Here is a 23,481-nt window from a genome sequence, read left to right as displayed (position 1 = left end):
TTAATTATCACAAGTTCAACTATAATAAGCTCATCAATACAAGAAAGAAACATGACTATTTACTGTATAAATAGTATGGACAATTCTGCCTGATTTTCAGTGAGCAAATGCCCTGGAGTGAGCATTAATTATATAGGTGGTGTGAATTTACTGGTTTCTCAGTTGATCATAAGTTCATATACCTCTCATCAACTGAGCACTTCTCTACAAACAGTGTGACTCTAGGATTCTTAGGGAAAGTACACATTCTAAAAGACAACAAAGCTTTGAAACACAAGCCACCCATATAATCCAATCCTCAAAGACTGATGAATTCCAATGTACTGGCTTCCTAAGGGATTTTCAAGGGTAATTTTGGATATATCAATCTCTGAATCTAATCATCGGATATGACACAACTCCATTTAATGTGCCAATTTTTTTTTTTTTAAATAGGCTCTACACTCAGCGTGGAGCCCAATGTGGGGCTTGAACTCAGATGGTGAAATCAAGACCTGAGCCGAGATATCAAGAGTTGGACACTTAACTAACCCAAGCACCCCAATGCACCCAGCATTCTAATCATAGTTTAGAATGGTTCTCAATCTGAAGAACCTAAAATAGCTTTGTCATTCTGGGAGGTTATACTTAATTTTAATGTTTTATTTTTTAGGAGAGCCCTTTTAACCATTTTAGCAGATAATTTTTTGGTCTAATTTTCCCCAAATCATTTATTTTCCTTTCTGTAATTTACTTTAGAAAAGGGGTGCCTGGATGGTTCAGTCAGTTAAGCGTCCGACTCTTGATTTCAGCTCAGGTCGTGATCTCAGGGTCATGAGATAGAGCGCTTCACTGGGCTCTGTGCTCAGCAGGAAGCCTGCTTGAGATTCTTTCCCTCTCCTTCCCCTTCTTTCCCTCCCCAAGCTCACACACACACACACACACACACACATACACACACACTCTCTCTCTCTCTCTAAAATAAATAAATAAATCTTTAATAAAATAAATAAAAGTTAAATAGCCTAGGAAGCTTTCTAGAATATTTGATGTTCTTTGCTCTTGAGAAGCAATCATTTTTTTTTTGCTATTGTTATTAGTATCAGCTACCATTTACTAACCATGTCTCCATCCCTCCGGGTTGTTGCTGCTCAGATACTGTCTGCTCCCCATGGGAGATTGCATCTATCTAAGTTGCTGTTCCCTCAAAAAAACAAGAGAGCAAAGTTAGTCACAGCTGGCTCACAATGAAGAAGATCCCAAAGTACAGAAGTTCTGAACATGATTGTACATCTTCAGAGAGAGGTATGTGGCTGAAGCTATCCCAAGAACCTCGGAATTACTCAAGATATCTCAGTTTTAGGCTCCTGGTGAGTTTCTCCAATAATAAGAAGAGTGAAATCTTGCCATTAGTCATTATACCCTGAGGTCCTTGGGAGGACTCCGCTTCCTCTTTACCAAATATAGTATTTATTTTACAAACTGAATTTTGTGCCAGTTAAAAAACAAATTCAAATTTGAGGTTTTTAATGTAAATGAAATGACTACTTAGAAGATGCCAATAAGTTAAAAATTAGACTAAAGTTTATTTAAATTAAATGTGTAAACACATCTTAAAGTGGGGATAAGCAGAATAACAACCCACTGGTAGGTGAAGAAAAAGAAAGGAAACAGTACAGAAATGAGAGAAGACACGCTAGGATGCTCAGTGGATGGCATTGTAATAGAGGTCCCAGCTTAACCCTTACAATCTAGTCCTATGTTACAAACAAGTGCATAAACCCAGTAGAAGTTTATATACATAAAGAACTGTGGCATTCTAGGAGAAAAACTCACTCTGAAGGAAGATGAAAGAAGTACAGAAAGCTGATGCAAAGTCAAAGCCTTACTTGATGGAGGAAGGGAGGAGTAATTTTGAGTAAAGTACAGTCATGGTCATTCTAACTCATCTCTGACCCAGTCCCATGGACTCACACATGGGTGTTGGGAAGGGAGTGGACTGTAAGTAAAAACTGAGAAATATTTCACCAATATCTCTATAAAAGATTGGGGCATTAGCTGTCCTGCCTTGTGTGGAATGTTATATTATAATGAAGAGGAAAGTTGCTAGAGATCACTAACACAGTTTTGACATTTTGAGGGCTCTGGTGCATTGTTAGTACTGTTCAGCAAGAGAGAGAGCAGCTGGACGGACATATTCATGGGCATGTATGACAGAACTTTCTAGAGAAAAAATTTCTGAAAGTAGAGAGGTGCCTAAGCCCCAACCTCCAAGGATTTTGACATATCTGGTATGGAGCCTAGCTGTAGGTCATTGAAAAGACCTCAAAAAACCCTGTGGAGCATTTCAGAGGATTTGCAAGGGGGGCAAAAGGCTGTGAAATGTGGGCCTTATTTGCATCAATAGCCTAGTAAAGCTTAGGGAAACTTAAGTTATAACTAGAACCATTACTGACAGCTTGTAAACAACCAGGAAAATGATCCATTTTCTCTATGGTATATAAAATTAAAATACCTTTGTGGGCTACAACTAAGGAGCCACTGCATAAAGAAATACCCTCCCCACAAAAAACTGTGCTAGACACAAATACTGTACGGCAAAGTCTTTTTACTTGTTCTTGAGGAAAACAATTGTTCCAAAATGGTCCTTTTTAACAACCAGTGTCTATTCCTGCTAGTGGCTGACTGTGCCATCATCTCTGCAAAATCCCAGAGGACTATTAGGGAGACAGCATTAGGAGACAGTCAGAGATACTACAATGGGTTCTAGGAATGGGGTACTCTCTGTTTCCTAAACTGCTCTGTTATCATTATTATAATTCTCATTTTGTAAATGAAGAAATAGAGGCAGAGAGGTTACTGAAGGTCATACAACTTGCAAGTGGTGGAGCGAGGAATTAAACCTAGCCAGTTCAATTCCAAAGCCTGGGTTCTTAATCACTATATTTAACAGCCCATAGTTTGGGGACATTTGCAGTTAGCCAGGTGTGAGACTATGCTGCATTTGGATTAGGGTGGTGACAATGGAGATGAAGAGAGTGTATAGAAGCAAGATGTATCTTGAAGACAGAAGTGACAAACTGGATTAAGAGAAGAAAAGGGAGAAATCGAGTTTTCTAGCTTAAATAACTGGGTAGCCATTTATTAAAAAAATGAAGACCATGGCTAATACTCATATAGTACTGATATGTGTCAAAACCAGTCTAAGTGTGAGACATCCAAGTTAAGATATGAAACACGTAGGGCGCCTGGGTGGCTCAGTTGGTTAAGCGACTGCCTTCGGCTCAGGCCATGATCCTGGAGTCCCGGGATCGAGTCCCGCATCGGGCTCCCTGCTCGGCGGGGAGTCTGCTTCTCCCTCTGACCCTCCTCCCTCTCATGCTCTCTGTCTCTCATTCTCTCTGTCTCAAATAAATAAATAAAATCTTAAAAAAAAAAAAATCTTAAAATCTTTAAAAAAAAAAGATATGAAACACGTAGTTTGATAGAAGAGTCTAAAGCTTGGAGAAGCCTAGTATAGAAATACAAAGAATGGCATTGTCAGCATATGGATGGTATATAAAGCCATAGAGAATAGAAGTCATTTAAAAGGAAGAGTATAAATAGAAAAGATTTCAGATAAGGAAGGAAAACAAGAGAAAGAGAAACCTATGACAGAAAAGAACCAGAAAAGTATGATGTCAGAAATAAAGAGAGGAGACTGTTTCCAGGAGGGAGTAGTTTAGATTAAAAAAAAAAAAGTCAACTGGGGGCACCTGGGTGGCTCAGTCATTAAGCATCTGCCTTTGGCTCAGGTCATGATCCCAGGGTCCTGGGATCGAGCCCCACATTGGGTACAGAAAGCTGATGCAATGTAATTTTTTAGCCATTTCTGCTTCTCCCTCTCCCGCTCCCCCTGCTTGTGTTCCCTCTCTTGCTGTGTCGCTCTCTGTCAAATAAATAAATAAAATCTTAAAAAAAAAAGTCAACTGATTTTGAAAAGGAAGAGACCACTGATGGATGATATAATGTAAGAACTGAAGACAGTTCCAAAGGCCCCATACTAAAAGGGCAAGTAGAGGAAGAGAAACCAGCAAAAGACACAGAAATTTTATTCAAATTAAAATGTCCTTTTGCAGAGAACTTCAATTATCTGGCTTAAAATCATCCAGGACTTATAAATTGTGTCATGTCATCCATCCTGTGAGCTAACTTGCCTTAAGTCACAGCGCAAACAATTCTACCCATCATGCAAGTCACTTGCACAGAATCAATAATTTTCATTCTTGAAAACTTCTGTGGCAGGAAAGTACATTATATCCAATTTCACTGACTGAATTCATTATTCCCCCCAAATTCATATGTTGAAGCTCTAACCTCCAGTATTTTATACTAACTGTATTTGGAGATAGGGCCTTAAAAAGGTGATTAAATTTAAATGAAACCCTTAAGATGGGCTCTAATCCAACCTAACTGGTGTCTTTGGAAAAAGAGGAAATTTGGACATACAAATTATGCACCAGGGATTTTTGTGCCAGGGATCAGGAAAAGACCAAGTGAAGACACAGTGCAAAGACAACCATCTGAAAGCTGAGGAGAGAGTCCTCAGAAGAAACCAAACCTACTGTCATCTTGATCTTGGACTTGTAGCACCCAGAACGGTGAGAATAAATTTCTGTTGTTTAAGCCACGCAGTGTGTGGTATTTGTTTTGGAAGACCTAGCAAACTAATACACTGACTGCAACTTATACCTTTGTTCAACAGTGAATGAAACACAGGAATAGTGATAAGGACGTAACAACAGATGCCTAAGGTCTATGCTATTTAGAGGACATAATAAAGTTACTTGCAATTTAGAGTTTCCTACTTGAAATGATGTGTAACAATTATTTAACTCTGCCTTGATTTATTTTCCCCCTATAATTGCTAGTAATTTCTTAAGCTTAATGAATTGAATAGGAAATTATTAATGTGCTATCCTGTATGCAATAATTTAAAATAATTAAAAATTTCCCAGCATAATCAAATGGGAGAATAAAACTAAAATCATGCTTCTGACTCATATTTAATTTATATGTATTTGAATTAGTTTCTGACCCAAATATTAGCCTTTTTACCTAAAATACTGTAAAATATTTATTCCCTTAATAGTTTATATTAAAAATGAAAGAATACTGCTATAGACTTAAGAATTAAAGTGTCATTCAAAAAATTACAGCATTATAAAATTATAAAAATATGAGAAATTTGAATTATAGGGACATAAATACAGGGATATATAAATAACTAATCTGAAGGTTAAGGTACAATCAAATTCAGCTAACTTTAGAATACAGTGAAATACAGTCTGTTTTTTTTTTTTTTAAAGAGATTTTATTTATTTATTTGAGAGAGAGAGAGCATGGGGGCAGGGAATGGCAGAAGCAGACTCCCCACTGAGCAGGGTACCTGACATGGGGCTCGATTCCAGGATCCTGAGATCATGACCTGAGATGAAGGCAGATGCTGAACTGACTGAGCCACCCAGTGCCCCTAGAGTCTGTTTTTTAAAATTTTTAAAATTTTTTTATTTATTATTTGACAGAGAGAGAAAGAGAGAGAGAGCACATGAGAGGGGGGAGGGTCAGAGGGAGAAGCAGACTCCCTGCCAAGCAGGGAGCCCGATGCGGGACTCGATCCAGGGACTCCAGGATCATGACCTGAGCTGAAGGCAGTCGCTTAACCAACTGAGCCACCCAGGCGCCCTAGAGTCTGGTTTTTAAAAAACATTATCAGAAGACATGAACAGACACTCATCCAAAGAAGACATACAAATGGCTAACAGACACATGAAAAAATGTTCATCATCATTAGCCATCAGGAAAATTCAAATCAAAACCACATTGAGATACCACCTTAAACCAGTTAGAATAGCAAAAATTCACAAGGCAAGAAACAACAAATGTTGGAGAGGTTGTGGAGAAAGGGGAACCTTCCTACACTGTTGGTGGGAATGCACGTTGGTACAGCCACTTTGGAAAACAGTGTGAAGGTTCCTCAAAAAATTAAAAATATGACCCAGCAATTGCACTCCTGGGTATTTACCCCAAAGACACAGATGTAGTGAAAAGAAGGGCCATATACACCCCAATGTTCATAGCAGCAATGTCCACAATAGCCAAACTGTGGAAAGAGCCAAGATGCCCTTCAACAGACGAATGGATAAAGAAGATGTGATCCATATATACAATGGAATATGACTCAGCCATCAGAAAGGATGAATACCCAACTTTTGCATCAACATGGATGGGACTGGAGGAGATTATGCTAAGTGAAATAAGTCAAGCAGAGAAAGTCAATTATCATATGGTTTCACTTATTTGTGGAACATAAGGAATAGCATGGAGGACATTAGGAGAAGGAAGGGAAAAATGAAGGGGGAGAAATCGGAGGGGGAGATGAACCATGAGAGACTATGGACTCTGAGAAACAAACTGAGGGTTTTAGAGGGGAGGGGGGTGGGGGGATGGGTTGGCCCGGTGATGAATATTAAGGAGGGCACGTATTACATGGAGCATTGGGTGTTATACGCAAACAATGAATCATGGAACACTACATCAAAAACTAATGATGTATTGTATGGTGACTAACATAACATAATAAAAAAAAAAAAAAGAAAAATCATTATCTTATACTTTCCTCCAAAAAGTATTAAGAGGTGACAAAGGATATATTTCAAGTTATTTAGTTTGAAATGGTGACTATATTCAAAATGTTTGAGAAGTCTATGGTACCATAAATCTGTATAAGTCATAAATATTTGGGAGTTCTAGAATTGACAGGGAAATTTCATATATCCATTTAAAATTTAGATCAGCTGCAATCTACTCATTTTATAGATGTAGGAGCCAAAGTCCAGAGACACTAACTAATTACTAACCACACAGCTCAAGTTTCCTGCACTCCAAAATCCATGAAGCTAGAGAAAAATATTCTCTCTTAAGGACTTTGGTTGATTTATATTTATCTACACAGAGACTACCCTAATGGAGAGTCATCAGGAAAATGCCTTCCGGAGAGAAATGAGAGGTAAGAAACACTGAATCAAGCATAGAATCATGTAATCTTGGTGAAGTCTGAGAGCATCTTAGAGGCCATCTATTCTAACCGTTGAATACAAACTTATTCTCACACTATCTTTAACAAGTCATCTAAGCTCTGCTATGTCTCCAGAGAGACAAAGCTCAGTATCTTCATGCAGAATTCAAAGCCGCTTTCTCTGATTTTCATGGATTAAACAGATTTTGGGAGAAAAAAGTAGAGCTTCTATATTTATTGATATAGATGTTGCATTGAATATTGACTGTGATAGCTATTAAATTACATACTGAATTCATCTAACAAAAACTTGCTGCAGATTTTGGGATCATTTTCAAACTTCAAATTTCATCACTGTATCTGAAATGCCTGTAAAATAGTAATCCCACCCCCTAATTGAAGGCAAAATTGATAAATCAAATGGAGATGACTAAATCATATAACTGATAACTTATTTCTGATTAAATCTCAGTAGATTTGACTAGATCCAGATTAGCACAGCTGAATACTAACTTAGGAGATAACTTTAGCATGTTCTGGTCACCAAGACCAGCAGATTCCTTTCTTCTTAATACCTTAATAGAGTTAAAAAAATAATTTACTATATACATAATACATGCATGTATAGTTAAAGGAATTGTAACAAAACAGATTTCTGTGTATCTACACCTAGATTAAGAAATAGTGATAGTGCTGTGGAAGCCCTCTGTGTGCCTTTCCCATTACTTGCTTTGAATTTTGTGTTACTCATTTTAATGCCTATTAAATAGTTTTATCATATTTGTACATATCCTTATCAATATATTGTTTGGTGTTTGTGGTTTTTAAACTTTATATAAATGGAAACATACTTTTTTCATTTAAAGTATCTTGTTATTTATATTGGAACATGAAGCTGTATGATATTCATTTTCACTTCTGTACAGTATTCTATCACAGAACCCAGATCTTAGAAGGCATTAATTCCAATCACTCCCCTCCAGACTCATATAATACTATGGTTCTGAAATTTTTAGTTCTATTTTTAGCCACACAAATTAGACAACATTGCTTTGATTTATAAAGCCAATGTTTGCTATGTTCACCTGCAAGTTTTCTTTGCTCATCGTGGTGGACATTACGATGCACTGCCTGGATTCCCTTTCAGGAATGTGAACTTTTCCCACAGCTCCTGGGAATGCTGCCAGAAAGTGGCTCTTGGCTGCTGGCCCTCTTTGGGGATTGCTTTGTCTAAAGAATACTGTCTCATCTAAGGTCAAGGCTCCTTCCAGGAGCAGCCCACATCCAATGAGGGTAAAAAGGCCTGACCCTCTTGGCCCAATCCAAGTCAATTCCAAAGGATCACCCCATCTCCAGAGCTCCCTGTAGTAGCAGTGAAACCTCTGTTGGGTCTTCACTGAAGCTGGAATTCTCTGCCTAATAGTACTTCCTTCCTCTCCCTTCCTCATGTATTGATCCCAAGAATAGTCTCTAATAAACGTGTATGCTCGGAACTTTAACTAGGGAAATATTCCAAAGCCAGTATATAAAGAACTTTTCTTCAGAGAAGATTTCTGTTTGTTTCTGCTAGGTCCTTAGGGCACCCCAAACCCAAGGCACCATTAAACAATTTTTATATTGAGATTTTTTTTTTTTTTGGCAGTATGAATTCCAACTCCAAACCCACATGAGAATAGAATTGTAATGAGGAGAGATTCTTTTTGTTCACTTCATCCAAAGCCAAGGATGAAACAAACAGTGTCATTCTGAAGAGCAGGTTATTTTCCCGTCACTAATAGAAGGTTTTATCCTTTGGGGATCCCAGCTTTTTACACTGCAGTGTCCAAACTTACCACTGAGTATGCCCATCAGAATTTGTCCCTTGCCCCATAGAAGCAGAAATACCTCCTTAATGCCCAGGTTCCGGGCCATGAGGGATCACAGAAGGTGTCCTTGGGGATAAAATGGGTTCTAGGGCTCATTTATCCCTGTGGAACTGGGCTTTCTCATTACATACAGCCTCATACTTCCCCCCTTACTTTGCTTCCAACTCAGCCATGCCTTTCAAAAGTTGCTTTAACATTTTATGCAGCATTTCTGTTCTTTACCAGAGGAGGTTTCTCTGAACATCTAATCTGTCATATTGCTTGCAACTGTAACAACTTTAGACATACTTAAGAGATACTAAATGCTTTAGACCAACCAGTTTTAATTACACACATAGAATGAGATTTATGCTTTAAAAAGGAAAGAGAGTTTATAACTTTCCATTCAGCTAAAGTTCTCAAAGCTACTCCATATTGTAAAGTTTATTCTTCTTCAATAGTAGAAAGTGAATATTATTTGGTTACTCATTAATTAAATACAGAGTTCACTAGCAGGATTCAGACAACAGAGTACCTGGTAAAATATCTGTAAACTGAGAGTAAGAAAAGCACACTATAGGGGTGTCTGGCTGGCTCAGGTGGTAGAGCATGTGACTCCTGATCTCAGGGTTATGAGTTCAAGCCCCATGTTGGGTGCAGAGATTTCTTAAAAGTGAAATCTTTAGGGGCACCTGGGTGGCTCAGTCGGTTGAGCACCCTAATCTTGGTTTTGGCTTGGGTCATGATCTCAGGGCCCTGGGATCAAGTCCCGCATAGGACTCTCTGCTCAGTGGGGAGTCAGCTTCTCCCTCTCACTCTCCCTCTGTGCTCTTTCTCTCAAAAAATTAAATAAAATCTCTTTTAAAAAATAGCCCTTACTGGATTTGGAAAAATCATCATTTTACAACCATCATAGTAAAGATTAATTTAGGCAAGAAGCATTAATACTAATCCAAAGGTAGAAATTTTGATGAGGAGTGGGATATCTGCAGGGTCTTAAAGTATCTCTTCCACAGATGGCTTGTAAGTTTCAAGAAAAAAAGGAGTAACTATATAAGAGAAACAGAATAACACTTGAATTGATGATTAAAATTAATATCACCCCTAAGAGGTAAGATGGACATCATGTGCCTCTGTATGTGAAGCCCTGAAAAAGACATGTCACTTAAGCAGTATTTGGTCCAAGAATGTATAACCTGAATCTCAACATAAGAAAACATCATTAAAGCCCCAAATGAAAAACATTCTATTTTTTATAGAGGGGGAAACCATTTTCCTTAAAAAATGTCAATGTCTTAAATGACAATGACACTTCTGGGTATATCCAAAATAACTAAAAGCAGGGTCCCTTGAGAAAATATCTGTACATCCATGCTCATAATGGCATCATTCACAATTGCCAAAAGGTGGAAGCCACCCAAATATCCATCAAAAGATAAACAAAATGTATATATATAAAATGGAATATACTTTGGCCTTAAAAAAAAAAGAAATTTTGACACACACTGAAACACGGATAAACACTGAGGACATCATGCTAAGTGAAATATGACAACCAATAAGAAAATAATGTATGATTCCTTTATAAGCGGTATCTGGAGTAGTCAAGTTCATAGAAACAGAAAGTAGAATGGTGGCTAAGGGGAAGGGTAAATGGGGAGTTACAGAGATTCAGTTTTCCCAGATGAAAAAATTCTGTAGATTGGTTGCATAACAATATGTGGTAGGGGAGACAAGTTAAAAACAAGATATGACTCAGTGGGATCAGTTCCATAACAAAAGCATACACCGAGTGTCATGGGAATACAAAAGAGAGATTATCTAACTCTTCCTGATTGACGGAGAAATAAGTAAAGCCAGAAATAATTTAGAATTACAAACAGTTTTGAATGAGTTTAGGTAAATATGCCAGAGTGGACATACATACTAACTTTTGCTCCCTCTTGGAAATACACTAAAATAATACTAAAACACTTTTTTAAAAAAGATATCAACCTGCAAGGACAACAACAAAACTTTGGAAAAATAGAAGACAGATGTACAAATAGTAATAGATTGAGCTAATGCAAAAAAGGCAGTCTTCTAATCCAAGTAAGAAAAGCGACTTTTAAGTTTACTCTGCAGAACCTCCAAGTGGCTCAGGACTTAGCTGCACCTCTGTAAGTAAGAGTTAAGATAGAGGCAAACACTAGAAAACACGATGAAAGTTTAGGTTAGTAAATTATGTGCCCAAACTCCCTTTGTCTATCTATGAAGCCAGAAGACTGCTTTACCCCCATCTGGGAAGAAGACTGGAACTTATGTTTTGTTTTTTCTAAAAGGGAACTACAGAGTATCTCTGGATTGAGGGACACTCAGCGTAGGTGAGGGTAGCACCAGACTCAAGGCAGGAACGTTCAGTTCTCAGAACATTGGTAGTCTAGATTATATCCAAGTGGAGGTGGGAATATCCTGATGAAGGGAATATGACTAGCCCAAGTTAACAAAGATACTAAAGATGATAAAATAAATGGATTGGATGGATTTCGAGTTTCCAATCAGTTTTTTACTGGCTGACTCTGAGATTTAAGTTGTTTAATCAAGACTTACCAGACACTGAGGAAAGATATGAAAGACAGAGACCAAAACAAGCAAACAAGAGGCTTAACAGGAACACAAAATTTGGAAATATTTATTTAGTGGAGATAGAATGTAAAATCATTGAGGGACATGATAGACCCTAGTGAATTTGACTGGAGCACAGTGAATAAATGTTGGCAGTAAGAGATGGCTAAAAGGGTATGCAAGGGCCAAACCATAAAGGACTTTGTACATCACACTGAAGAGTCTGTCTTCCGTAGGATCAGGCAATGGGGAGCTAATGAAGGATATAAAGGAAAATAACATGATCATGTTTACATTCTGACAAGGTTATTCAGATGCCTATGAGACAGATAGACTGGAGGGGGAAGAAATTATTGGCAGAGGGACAAAGAGGTTACTGAAGTAATTAAGACAAGGAATAATATAGGCCTGAATTAAGATTGGAGTAGATGAGATGAACATGAAAGATACTGAGAAGATACAATCGAGGGGCGCCTGGGTGGCTCAGTCGTTAAGCGTCTGCCTTCAGCTCAGGTCATGATTCCAGGTCCTGGGATCGAGCCCCGCATCGGGCTCCCTGCTCAGCGGGAAGCCTGCTTCTCCCTCTCCCACTTCCCCTGCTTGTATTCCCTCTCTCGCTGTGTCTTTCTCTGTCAAATAAATAAATAAGATCTTTAAAAATAAAAAATAAAAAAAAAAAGATACAATCGAAAGGGTTTAGGAACCAACTAGATATGTGAAATGGGGAAATGGGGGACAAGAAAGAATAAAAAATGCTACCAAAATTTTCACCTGGTCAAGTGAAGAGATGGCAACGGCATTCATGGAAATAAGAAATAATATAAAAAGAGATAGAAGTCTAATGGAAAACAATGAATTCTGTTTAGATATGTCAAGTTTGAGGTGCTGGAGACAAAGTTATTCAGCAATCAGACTGAAATACGGGTCTAATGTTTAGGTAAGCAGGCTAGGTTAGATCTAGAGATACAAATTTGGTTATCAATTAGATCACCCAAGGAGAGTATAAAGATTAGCAATTTTCAGTGTGTGTGTGTCTGCATGGAAAAGGGTGGCTGAGATTCAATGCCTTTGTTCATTAGAGAGCTACTGTTATCTATCCATTGTGGTGCCCCACAGACACATTTAGGGAAAATTTTAAGAAGTTAAGAATTACAGACTTAGGAGAGAAAAAGGTGGGGCTCAGAATGCTAAAGACCACTAACATTTAGAAGGCAAAGGAAGAAAGAAAATATCTCAAAGATGATCAAAGAAGTGAGGGGAAAAAGCAGGAGAAAGTGGTAACAAAGGAGTCAAAGTGAAACACATAAATATTTAGTTATCTACCTCTCATATACTATACCCTGTAGAAATAAGAAACAGCCAAGGCATGGCTTTTGCTGTCAAGTAGTCCGCAATCTCACTGTTGAAAAAAGACCAACAAGAGAAAACAGGAGGGGAAAAAACAATATGGCAGTAAGTCAGCACTACATCCAATAAACTTGGTTTGCTTATTTCATAATTAAATTTTTATTGATCATTCTTTATACTCTTTTTTAATTAAGTTTTTATTTAAATTCCAGTTAGTTAACACACAATGTAATATTAGTTTCACATGTAGAATTCAGTGATTAAACAATTCCATGTATTAGTGCTCATCACAATAAGTGTACTCTTAATCCCCATCACCTATTTCACCCATCCCCCCCCACCATCCCTCTGATAACCATCAATTTGTTCTCTATAGTTAAGAGTGCTAGAACTGGAGCGCCTGGGTGGCTCAGATGGTTAAGCGTCTGCCTTTGGCTCAGGTCATGATCCCAGCGTCCTGGGATCGAGCCCTGCATCGGGCTTCCTGCTCAGCGGGGAGCCTGCTTCTCCCTCTCCCTCTGCCTCTCTCCCTGCTCATGCTCTCTCTCTCTCTCTCTCTCTGTGTGTCTCAAATGAATAAATAAAAAAATCTTTAAAAAAAAAAGAGTGCTAGAACTGATACACGAGTTCAGTAAAGTCAGGACACTAAACCAATGTACAGAAATCTGTTGCATTTTTTTTAAAGATTTTTATTTTTATTTATTTGAGACAGAGAGAACGAGAGACAGAGAGCATGAGAGGGAGGAGGGTCAGAGGGAGAAGCAGACTCCCTGCCGAGCAGGGAGCCGGATGCGGGACTCAATCCCGGGACTCCAGGATCATGACCTGAGCCGAAGGCAGTCGCTTAACCAACTGAGCCACCCAGGCGCCCGGTTTTCTGTTGCATTTCTATACACCAATAATGAAGCAGCAGAAAGAGAAATCAAGGAATCAATCCCATTTATAACTGCACCAAAAACGATAAGATACCTAGGAATAAACCTAACCAAAGAGGCAAAATATCTGTACTCTGAAAACTATAAAACACTGATGAAAGAAACTGAAGAACAACAAAGAAATGGAAAGACATTCCATGTTCGTGGATTGGAAGAACAAATATTGTTAAAATGTCTATATTACCAAAAGCAATCTACACATTTAATGCAATCTCTTATCAAAACACCACAGAATATTTCACAGAGCAGGAACAAACAATCCTACAATGTGTATGGAACCAGAAAAGACCCTATTCAGCCAAAGCAATCTTGAAAAAGAAAAGCAAAGCTGGAGGCCTCCCAATTCTGGATTCAAGTTGTATTACAAAGCTATAGTGATCAAAACAGTATGGTACTGGCACAAAAATAGACACATAGATCGATGGAACAGAATAGAAAACCCAGAAATGAACCCACAACTATATGGTCAGTTAATCTTTGACAAAGCAGGAAAGAATATCCAATGGAAAAAAGACAGTCTCTCAACAAACGGTGTTGGGAAGACTGGATCACTTTCTTATACCAAACACAAAAATAAATTCAAAATGGATTAAAGACCTAAATGTGAGACAGGAAACCATTAAAATCCTAGAGGAGAACACAGGCAGTAACTTCTTTGACATTGGCTGTAACAACTTCTTTCTAGAGATGTCTCCTGAGGCAGGAGAGATAAAAGCAAAAATAAACTATTGGAACTTCATCAAAATAAAAAGCTTCTGCATGGCAAAGGAAACAATCAACAAAACTAAAAGGCAACTTACAGAATGGGAGAAAATATTTCCAAATGACATACCTGATAAAGGGTTAGTATCAAAATATATAAAGAACTTATGAAACTCAACACCCCCAAAACAAATACTCCAATTGAAAAATGGGTAGAAGACATAAGTAGACATTTTTCCAAAGAAGACACCCTGATGGTCAACAGACACATGAAAAGATGTTCAGCATCACTGATCATCAGGGATATACAAATCAAAACTACAATGAGATATCACCTCATACCTGACAAAATGGCTAAAATCAACATAAGAAACAGCAGGGGATGGCGAGAAAGGGGAACCCTTGTGCACTGTTGGTGGGAATGCAAACTGGTGTAGCCACTGTGGAAATCAGTATAGAAGTTCCTCAAAAAGTTAAAAATAGAACTACCCTACCATCCAGCAATCACACTAAGACATATTTACCCAAAGGATACAAAAATACTGATTTGAAAGGATACATTCACCCCAATGATTATAGCAATATTATCAACAATAGCCAAATTATGGAAACAGCCCAATGTCCATCGACTGATGGATGGATAAAGAAGAGTGGTGTATACACACACACACACACACACACACAGAATGGACAATTCCTGGGCCATAAAAAAAGAATGAAATCTTGCTGTTTGCAACAACATGGATGGAGCTAGAGAGTATAATGCTAAGTGAAATAAGTCAGTCAGAGAAAGACAAATACCATATAATTTCACTCGTGGAATTTAAGAAACAAAAGAGATGAACAAAGGGAAAAAAAGGAGACAAACAACAAGAAAACTGCTTTTTATTTTGATGCTTTCAAGATTGCTTTGGCTATTCAGGGTCTTTTGTGATTCCATACACATTGTAGGATTGTTTGTTCTAGCTCTGTGAAAAATGCTGTTGGTGTTTTGATAAGAGGTTGCATTAAATGTGTAGATTGCTTTGGGTAATATAGACATTTTAACAATATTTGTTCTTCCAATCCACAAGCATGGAATATCTTTCCATTTCTTTGTTGTTCTTCAGTTTCTTTCATCAGTGTTTTATAGTTTTCAGAGTACAGATATTTTGCCTCTTTGGTTAGGTTTATTCCTAGGTATCCTAACGTTTTTGGTGCAGTTGTAAATGGGATTGATTCCTTGATTTCTCTTTCTGCTGCTTCATTATTGGTATATAGAAATGCAACAGATTTCTGTACATTGATTTAGTATCCTGACTTCACTGAACTCGTGTATCAATTCTAGCAATTTTTGGGTGGAGTCTTTGGATTTTTTATTTGGAGTATTAGGTCATCTGCAAATAGTGAAAGTTTGACTTCCCCACTGCTGATTTGGATGCCTTTTATTTCTTCATGTTGTCTGAATGCTGAGGCTAGGACTTCCAGTACTATGATAAATAACAGTGGTGACTGGACATCCCTGTCTTGCTCTTGACCATAAAGGAAAAGCTCTCAGGTTTTCCCCATTGAGGATATTAGCTATGGGTTTTTCATATATGACTTTTATTATGTTGGGGTATATTTCCTCTAAACCTATTTTATTGAGGGTTTTTATCATGAATGGATGTTGTACTTTGTCAAATGCTTTTTCTGCATCTATTGGGAAGATCATATGGTTCTTATCCTTTCTTTTATTAATGTGGTGTATCATGCTGATTGATTTGCAAATACTGAGCCACCCCTGCAGCCCAGGAATAAATCCCACTTGATCATGGTGAATGATACATTTAACATACTGTTGGATTCGATTTGCTACTATTTTACTGAGAATTTTTGCATCCATGTTCATCAGGGATATTGGCCTGTAGTTCTCTTTTTTAGTGGAGTCTTTATCTGGTTTTGGTATCAGGGTAATGCTGGCCTCATAGAATGAGTTTGGAAGTTTTCCTTCCATTTCTATTTTTTGGAATAGTTTGAGAAGAATAAATATTAACTCTTCTTTAAATGCTTGGTAGAATTCACCTGTGAAGGCATCTGACCCTAGACTTTTGTTGGGAGATTTTTTTATTACTGATTCAATTTCTTTGCTGGTTATTGGTCTGTTCAAGTTTCTATTTCTTCCTGTATCAGTTTTGGTAGTTTATATGTTTGTAGCAATTTATCCATTTCTTCTAGGTTGTCCAAATTGTTGGCATATGGTTTTTCATAATATTCTCTTATAATTGTTTGTATTTCTGTGGTGTTGGTTATTTCTCCTCTCTCATTTGTGATTTTATTTATTTGGGTCTTTTTTCTTTTTGATATGTCTGGCTAGGGTTTATCAATTTTATTAATCTCTCAGAGAACTAGCTCCTGGTTTCATTGATCTGTTCTATTGTTTTTTCAGTTTCCATACCATTTACTTCTGCTTTAATGTTCATTATGTTCCTTCTTCTGCTGCCTTTAGGCTTCATTTGTTGTTCTTTTTCTAGCTTCTTTAGGTGTAAAGTTAGGTTGTTTGAGATTTTTCTTGCTTTGTGAGGTAGGCCTGTATTGCTATATACTTTCCTCCTGGGACTGCTTTTGCTGAATCCCAAAGGTTTTGGAACATTGTGTTTTCATTTTCATTTGTCTCCATGGTTTTTTTTTTAATTTATTCTTTTATTTCCTGTGGACCCATTCATTGTTTAGTAGCATGATGTTTAACCATCATGTGTCTGTGGTCTATCCCGATTTTTTCTTGTGGTTGACTTCTAGTTTCATAGCATTGTGGTCAGAAAATATACATGGTATGATCTCACTCTTCTTGCAACTTTTTGAGGCCTGATTTGTGACCTAGTATGTGATCTATTCTGGACTTGAAAAAAATGTATATTCTGCTGCTTTAGGATGGAATGTTCTGAATATATCTCTTAAGTCCATCTGGTCCAGCATGTCTTCAAAGCCATTGTTTCCTTGTTGATTTTCTGTTTAGATGATCTGTCCATTGATGTCAGTGGGGTGTTAAAGTCCCCTACTACTACTGTATTATTATCAATTAGTTCCTTTATGTTTGTTATTGTTTTATATATGAGTGCTCCCATGTTGGGGGCATAAATATTTACAATTGTTAGATCTTCTTGTTGGATAGTCCCTTTTATTATGACATAGTGCCCTTCTTCATCTCTTGTTAGTCTTTGGTTTAAAATTTAGTTTGTCTGATAGAAGTATTACTATTCCGGCTTTCTTTTGATATCCATTTGCATGATAAATGCTTCTCCATCCCCTTTCAATCTGCAGGTGTCTTTAGGTCTACGATGAGTCTCTTGTAGGCAGCGTATTGATGGGCCTTATTTTTTTTATTATTATGTTAATCACCATACATTATTACATCATTAGTTTTTGATGTAGTGTTCCATGATCATTGTTTGTGTATAACACCCAGTGCTCCATTCAGTACGTGCCCTCTTTAATACCCATCTCCAGGCTAACCCATCCCCCCACCCCCCAGGCCTTATTTTTTTATCCATTCTGACATCCTATGTCTTTTGGTTGGAGCATTTAGTCCATTTACATTCAGAGTAATTACTGATAGATATGTATTTAATGCCATTTTATTACTTGTTCTGTTGTTGTTTCTGGAGATTTGTTCTGTTCCTTTCTAGTCTTTGTCACTTTTGGTCTTTCCACGCAGAGTCCCCTTTAATATTTCCTGCCGGGTTGGTTTAGTGGTCATGAACTCCTTTAGTTTTTGTTTATCTGGGAAACTCTTTATCTCTCCTTCTACTTTGAATGATAGCTTTGCTGGTTAGAGTATTCTTGGCTGCAGATTTTTCCCATTCAGCACATTGACTATATCATGCCACTCACTTCTGGTTTGGCAAATTTCTGTTGAGAGATCTGCAGCTAGCCTTATGGGCTAAGTTAGGGACTTCTTTCTGCTTTTAGGATTTTTTAATCTTTATATTTTGCAAATTTAATTACAATATGTCTTGGTGTTGGCCTGCTTTTGTTGATTTTGATGGGAGTTCTCTGTGCCTCCTGGATCTGGATGTGGTCCTTCCTCAGATTAGGGAAGTTCTCAGCTATTATTTCCTCAGATAAATTTTCTGCCCCCTTTTCTCTCTGCTTCTTCTGGGACTCCTTTAATATGAATATTATTATGTTTGATGGAGTCACTGAATTCCCTAAGTCTATTCTTGTGTTCCATAATTCTCTCTTTTGTTCAGCTTCATTATTTTCTATTATTTTATCTTCTATATCACTTACTCATTCCTCTGCTTCCTCCATCCTTGTGCTCATTGCATCAAGTCTGTTTCAAATTTCAGTTATTGCATTTTTCATTTCTGTTTTTTAACTCTTTTATCTCCGTAGTAAGGCCCCCCCTGAAATCTTCTACTCTTTTCTCAAGCCCAGAGAGTATCCTTATGATTGTTGCTTTAAATTCTCTATCAGGCATGTTACTTATATCTGTTTCACTTAAATCTCTGGCCGTGACCTTATCTTGTTCTTTCAAGATGAAGTCCTCTGTCTTGGCATTTTGTCTAAGTTTCCATCTTCTTCTCTGGGTTAAAAAAGCCTCTTCTGTTTCCTGCTCCTGAGAGTAATGGCTTAACGAAGAAAAGGTCATATAGTGTCCAGGGCCTGGTGTTTCTGGGCAAGTTTCTAGTGTTTGCTGCATGCACTCTGTTGCTGTGTTTTGGCTGCTCTATCTTTCAGGCCAGTTGTCTGCAGAGGCTCTCCTTGCTTGCAGTGGGCAAGGTTTTGTCCTTGGCCAGAATGTGGTATGTTTTAACTAGGTGTACTCTGGTCTGCTTGTTAAATGAGACCTGATACTACTTCCGGTAGAACTGAAGCCCTGCAGAACTCTCTGGTTGGAGATGTGGGCAGGGGTTTCTGCTGGTCTTCTGGGGAAGGGGCCACTGCGCTGGGACTGAGGCAAACTTGACCAAGAAGGGCAGTACCAACAAAATGCAGGGGTGTGGGACTTGGTATAAATAGGTTAGGCAGCCAGTGCTGGTGCTGTACTGATTACAGCAGGTGTCTCTGTGATTATGCTGAGGGGCGGGGAGGGAAATGGTGCCCGCCTGCTCCTTTGTCCCTAGACAGGGGTCTCCGTGCCTGTTGCTCTCAGGAAAGCACTCTGAGAAGAGCAAATATATATATAATCTCCCCTCTGGGTGTCCCAGGCATTTCTCAGATCACTGTTTCCACACTGTCTGCCTCCAGGTTGTGTGCCTGCCTTCTGTCCAGGAGCAGCGTAGTGCCCTCCTGGCTCCAGCCCAGCCAAGCCTGCTGACTTTGAAGACTCCAGGCTTTAGGGATGTGGTGTGGGCAGAGGCCTGTGCTGATCTTCTGGGGAGAGTCTCACCACGCTAGGACTGAGGGAGGTTTGACTGAGAAGGGCTGTCACACCGGAGCACAGAGGTGTGGGACTTGTTGCAAGCAGTCTAGGCAGCTCGTGTTGAGGTGAGCTGCCCTCCACAGGTGGCTCTGTTTATGCTGAGGAGTGGGGGAGAAAAATAGTGTCCACCTGCTCCTGCTCCTTTGTCCCTGGCGGGGTATCTGTGAAGCTACCTCTCAGGGACAGCTCTAGAAGAGTGAATAATCTCACTGTGTGCCCCAGGCATTCCTCGGATGGCTATTTCTACATGTCTGCCCCTGGGTTGTTTGCCTGCCTTCTTTGCAGGAACAAGGCAGCGCCCTCAGGGCTCTATCCTAGCCAAGCCTGGCTGACCTTCACAACTCCAGTTTTTGAGCCCTGCTGGGTACAAGAACTCAGGAAAAACAGCCCCTCTCATTTTCTTTCCCAGCCAATGGCTTTGGGGAAGTGTTCTTGTGCATTCCCCTCACACTCATTATCTTAAATGAGTTTGGATAGGAGAAATATGATCATCTGAGTACAACAATATTTAAGTTTTTTTTAAAGAATATAAAGTAATGCCAATCTTTTACAAATATTTTATAAATTAAAATAGAGCATCTAGTTGTTATGTGCACAGTTAATTCAACTCAATGCCACACAATAAGAGCTAATTGATTTCCAAGCAAACTTAGCAATTGCTGAATTTAAAATATCTAGACTTATGAACATTTTATCTAATTAGAAAGTTAGATTTTTCCTTACTGAATTTGAATCCAGTAAGTTTAGAACTTTACAATGTCTGAGATTACTTAAATGGTTAGACTCCCCATCATCTTTACCTATAGTTTATCTTGAATATTCAGTTCATGAGGAAATGCTTCTGATTTAATATAAAGTGAATAAAGAAGAATATAAAATTATATAATTACAGTCCAATTTTTAAAAGGGATAAAGATAAGCATATATAAAAGACTAGTAAGTATATTAAAATGTTAATAGATGAACAACAGGAGACTTTCATTTTCTTATTTCAACCTTCTTATACATTCTTTACAATAAACACATATCAGTTTTATAATAAGAAACAAGTATTTTTATGCAAATAGTTTCCTCTTAGCTAGATTTCTGCAGAGGAAGAAAACAGCTGAAGATGTACAATATTGATAACTTATATGGATATCTGTTGGGGCACGTACATCTCATTTTTAAGGGTCTTATGCCTCCTATATCAATAGAAACTCAGGGAGGGCAATTATGTTTATTTCTTTTGTAAGTTTCTGCAGTCCAAACTGCTGTGTTCTGCAAAGGGGCACTGCATCCTCGGGGCCTAATCAAAGAAGAAAAAATTGTAAAATGAATCCCCTGAAACTAATTTGTTAGATCAACAACTTTTCCCTACTTCTCTATGCTAATGTTTGTTATGGTTAAACCCAACAATTTTGTAAATACTATCCTAAGTTTTAAAAATAATCACATAGTGTACCTTGGTATATATTTCGCATACAATGTCTTATTGTAATATCATTTTACTTAAGTAAGTAAATCATAAATCTTAGGATTTTAAAATATTACTGGTAATATTTTTTCAGAAAGTTCTAACTTTCTTATCAGTTATTTTGAAAGAGTTTGAACATTCTTACAATGTTTATCATATTTATCTGTCGAACTTAACTGTTTCTAACCATTTCTCCTCAGAAAGATTGATGGCAAAATTATTAAATGTATAAAGAATTTAGAAATTTGAGTCAACAAATAATGAATTTTAAAGTTAACAGTGCTCACATTAATTGCCACAAATTCACTTTCTTAGCCTATTACCTGCTCCCCCCCCCACTATCCACATACACAGTTGGGGCACATTCTAAAGAATTAATTATGGGAGTGCACTGATTACTCAGGCAGCCCAGGGAGGGGTTAGCTGTTAAACAATTATAAATAACTGAAGCTCATCTATTTAATTGCCAAAATTGATTTCAACTAGTTTTAAAAGAATTATTTCTAAAATGTTTAACCTACTTTCCTTCCTTTTAGGCCAAGTATACTCTATACAATTTAATCTTTGGGATGACTTAGGATATTATCATAGCTTTTTAAATATAAACTGTGATACTTGGAGAACCACACTGATACTTTTTGGACTGTTTGTCCCTTCACTGGAAAGTTCCAGACTTATAGATTTTGTTTTCTGTCTTTTCACCTCTTGCTATCTTCTGCTTTCCAGTCTGCTTATGAGCTGTTTACTTGTCTCTAACAGAATATCCCTTCCCTTTCTAACTGCGTTTCCTAATCTATAGCAAATAAGAAACAACAAAACAATCAAGTCTCATTCACTGGCCATTCAGAGATGAAAAATACATATGAAAAATACTGGTCATCCTTAAAGCATTCAGAGTTTAATTATACTACAAAAGGGTGCTACAGGAACCCAGAGGATCATCATAAGAGAGTCTGGGAATTTCAGAGATGGCTTCCTGGAGGAGGTAGTTCTTTTTTTTTTCTTAAAGATTTATTTATTCACTTGAGAGAGAGAGAGAGAGAGAGCAAGCATGTAAGTGGGGGGAAGGGCAGAGGGAGAGAAAGAAAGAATCCTCAAACAGACTCCCGCTGAGCACGGGCTCAATCCCAGGACCCTGAGATCATGACCTGAGCCAAAATCAAGAGCCGGTCTCTTAACCAACTGAGCTGCCCAGGCGCCCTAAGGAGGTAGTCCTTAAACAGTGATATGAGATGAATGAATAGGATCTGATAGGCAAAAGACAGTGAGAGAATGGGTAGTGGAGAAGATCAAGTGTACAGTCAAAGGAAACAGCGTGATAATAATAAAAATAATGATACCTTACATTTATTGAATGCTTATGTAAATTAACTTAGTAAAATCCTCATAACAACTCTATGAGGCACAACTATTCCCATTTTAAAGATCAGGAAACTGTGGCACAGAAAAAGTGTTTTGCCCAAGTTCACACAACTAGTTAAGTGGCAAAGTCAGGATTTGGACTTAAGCAGTCTGGCTCTAAAGCTCACACTTTTAACCACCATGCTATATTGCTTATTTATGCAAAGTTATGAAAGCAAGAGAGAATCTACTGTTTTGGGCAATCTACTACAAGCAATATATAAAGCTGGAAGATTACAAATGAGTGTTGCAGAACTAGGAGGCAAAAACTAGCTAGGAGGGGCTTTGTATGACAGGCACACGTTTGGATTTTACCACGTAGGCAATAAGAGCCATCCAGCAGAGGAATAGCAGGATCAGACTGCCTTTGATAAAGATTTCTGTGAGATCTGAATGAAGAAAAACAACCAGAGGCTAGATGTCCATTTAGGAGGCTATTCCAAAACTCTATGTGAGAGGTGATAAAGACCTGAACCAAAGCAATAGAAGTGGGAATAGAAAGGAGGGGACCAGGAGCGCCTGGGTGGCTTAGCTGGTTAAGCGTAAGACTCTTGATTTCAGTTCAGGTCATGATCTCAGGGTTGTGAGATCGAGCGACCCCTTTGGGCTCTGCACTGGGCATGGAGCCTGCTTGAGATTCTCTCCCTCTCCCTCTGCCCCTCCCCACCCCCACTGTGCATGCACACGCTCTCTCTCTCTCTAAAAGAAAGAAAGAAAGGAAGGAAGGAAGGAAGGAAGGAAGGAAGGAAGGAAGGAAGGAAGGAAGGAAGGAA

The 23,481-nt window shown here is 38.1% G+C and overlaps 1 protein-coding gene across 5 annotated transcripts in view; it reads right to left on the bottom strand.

Moving 5' to 3' along the window:
- The window catches only part of CEP57L1 (centrosomal protein 57 like 1), an 83,175-nt gene that overhangs the window by 30,018 nt on the left and 29,676 nt on the right, over positions 1-23,481 (bottom strand). For 2 of the 5 annotated variants that reach the window (XR_004676738.1, XM_034991764.1), the window contains exons 2-3: positions 12,808-12,883; positions 1,101-1,183 (exon numbers count right to left, since the gene is read on the bottom strand). Coding sequence is in view for 4 of the 5 variants with exons in the window: in XM_034991764.1 (XP_034847655.1) it covers positions 1,101-1,103 (3 nt within the window). In the remaining variant the exon portion in view is untranslated. The remainder of the gene's footprint in view (positions 1-1,100; positions 1,184-12,807; positions 12,884-23,481) is intronic. The other 3 variants (XM_034991767.1, XM_034991765.1, XM_034991766.1) reach the window with 3 other exon arrangements.

Source organism: Mirounga leonina, unplaced genomic scaffold (assembly GCF_011800145.1).
Source record: "Mirounga leonina isolate KUSES-001 unplaced genomic scaffold, KU_Mleo_1.0 Mir_53, whole genome shotgun sequence".
Classification (NCBI taxonomy): Eukaryota; Metazoa; Chordata; class Mammalia; order Carnivora; family Phocidae; genus Mirounga; species Mirounga leonina.
Note: the sequence above shows the minus strand (reverse complement) of the source record. Positions and strands in the feature narration are given on the sequence as shown.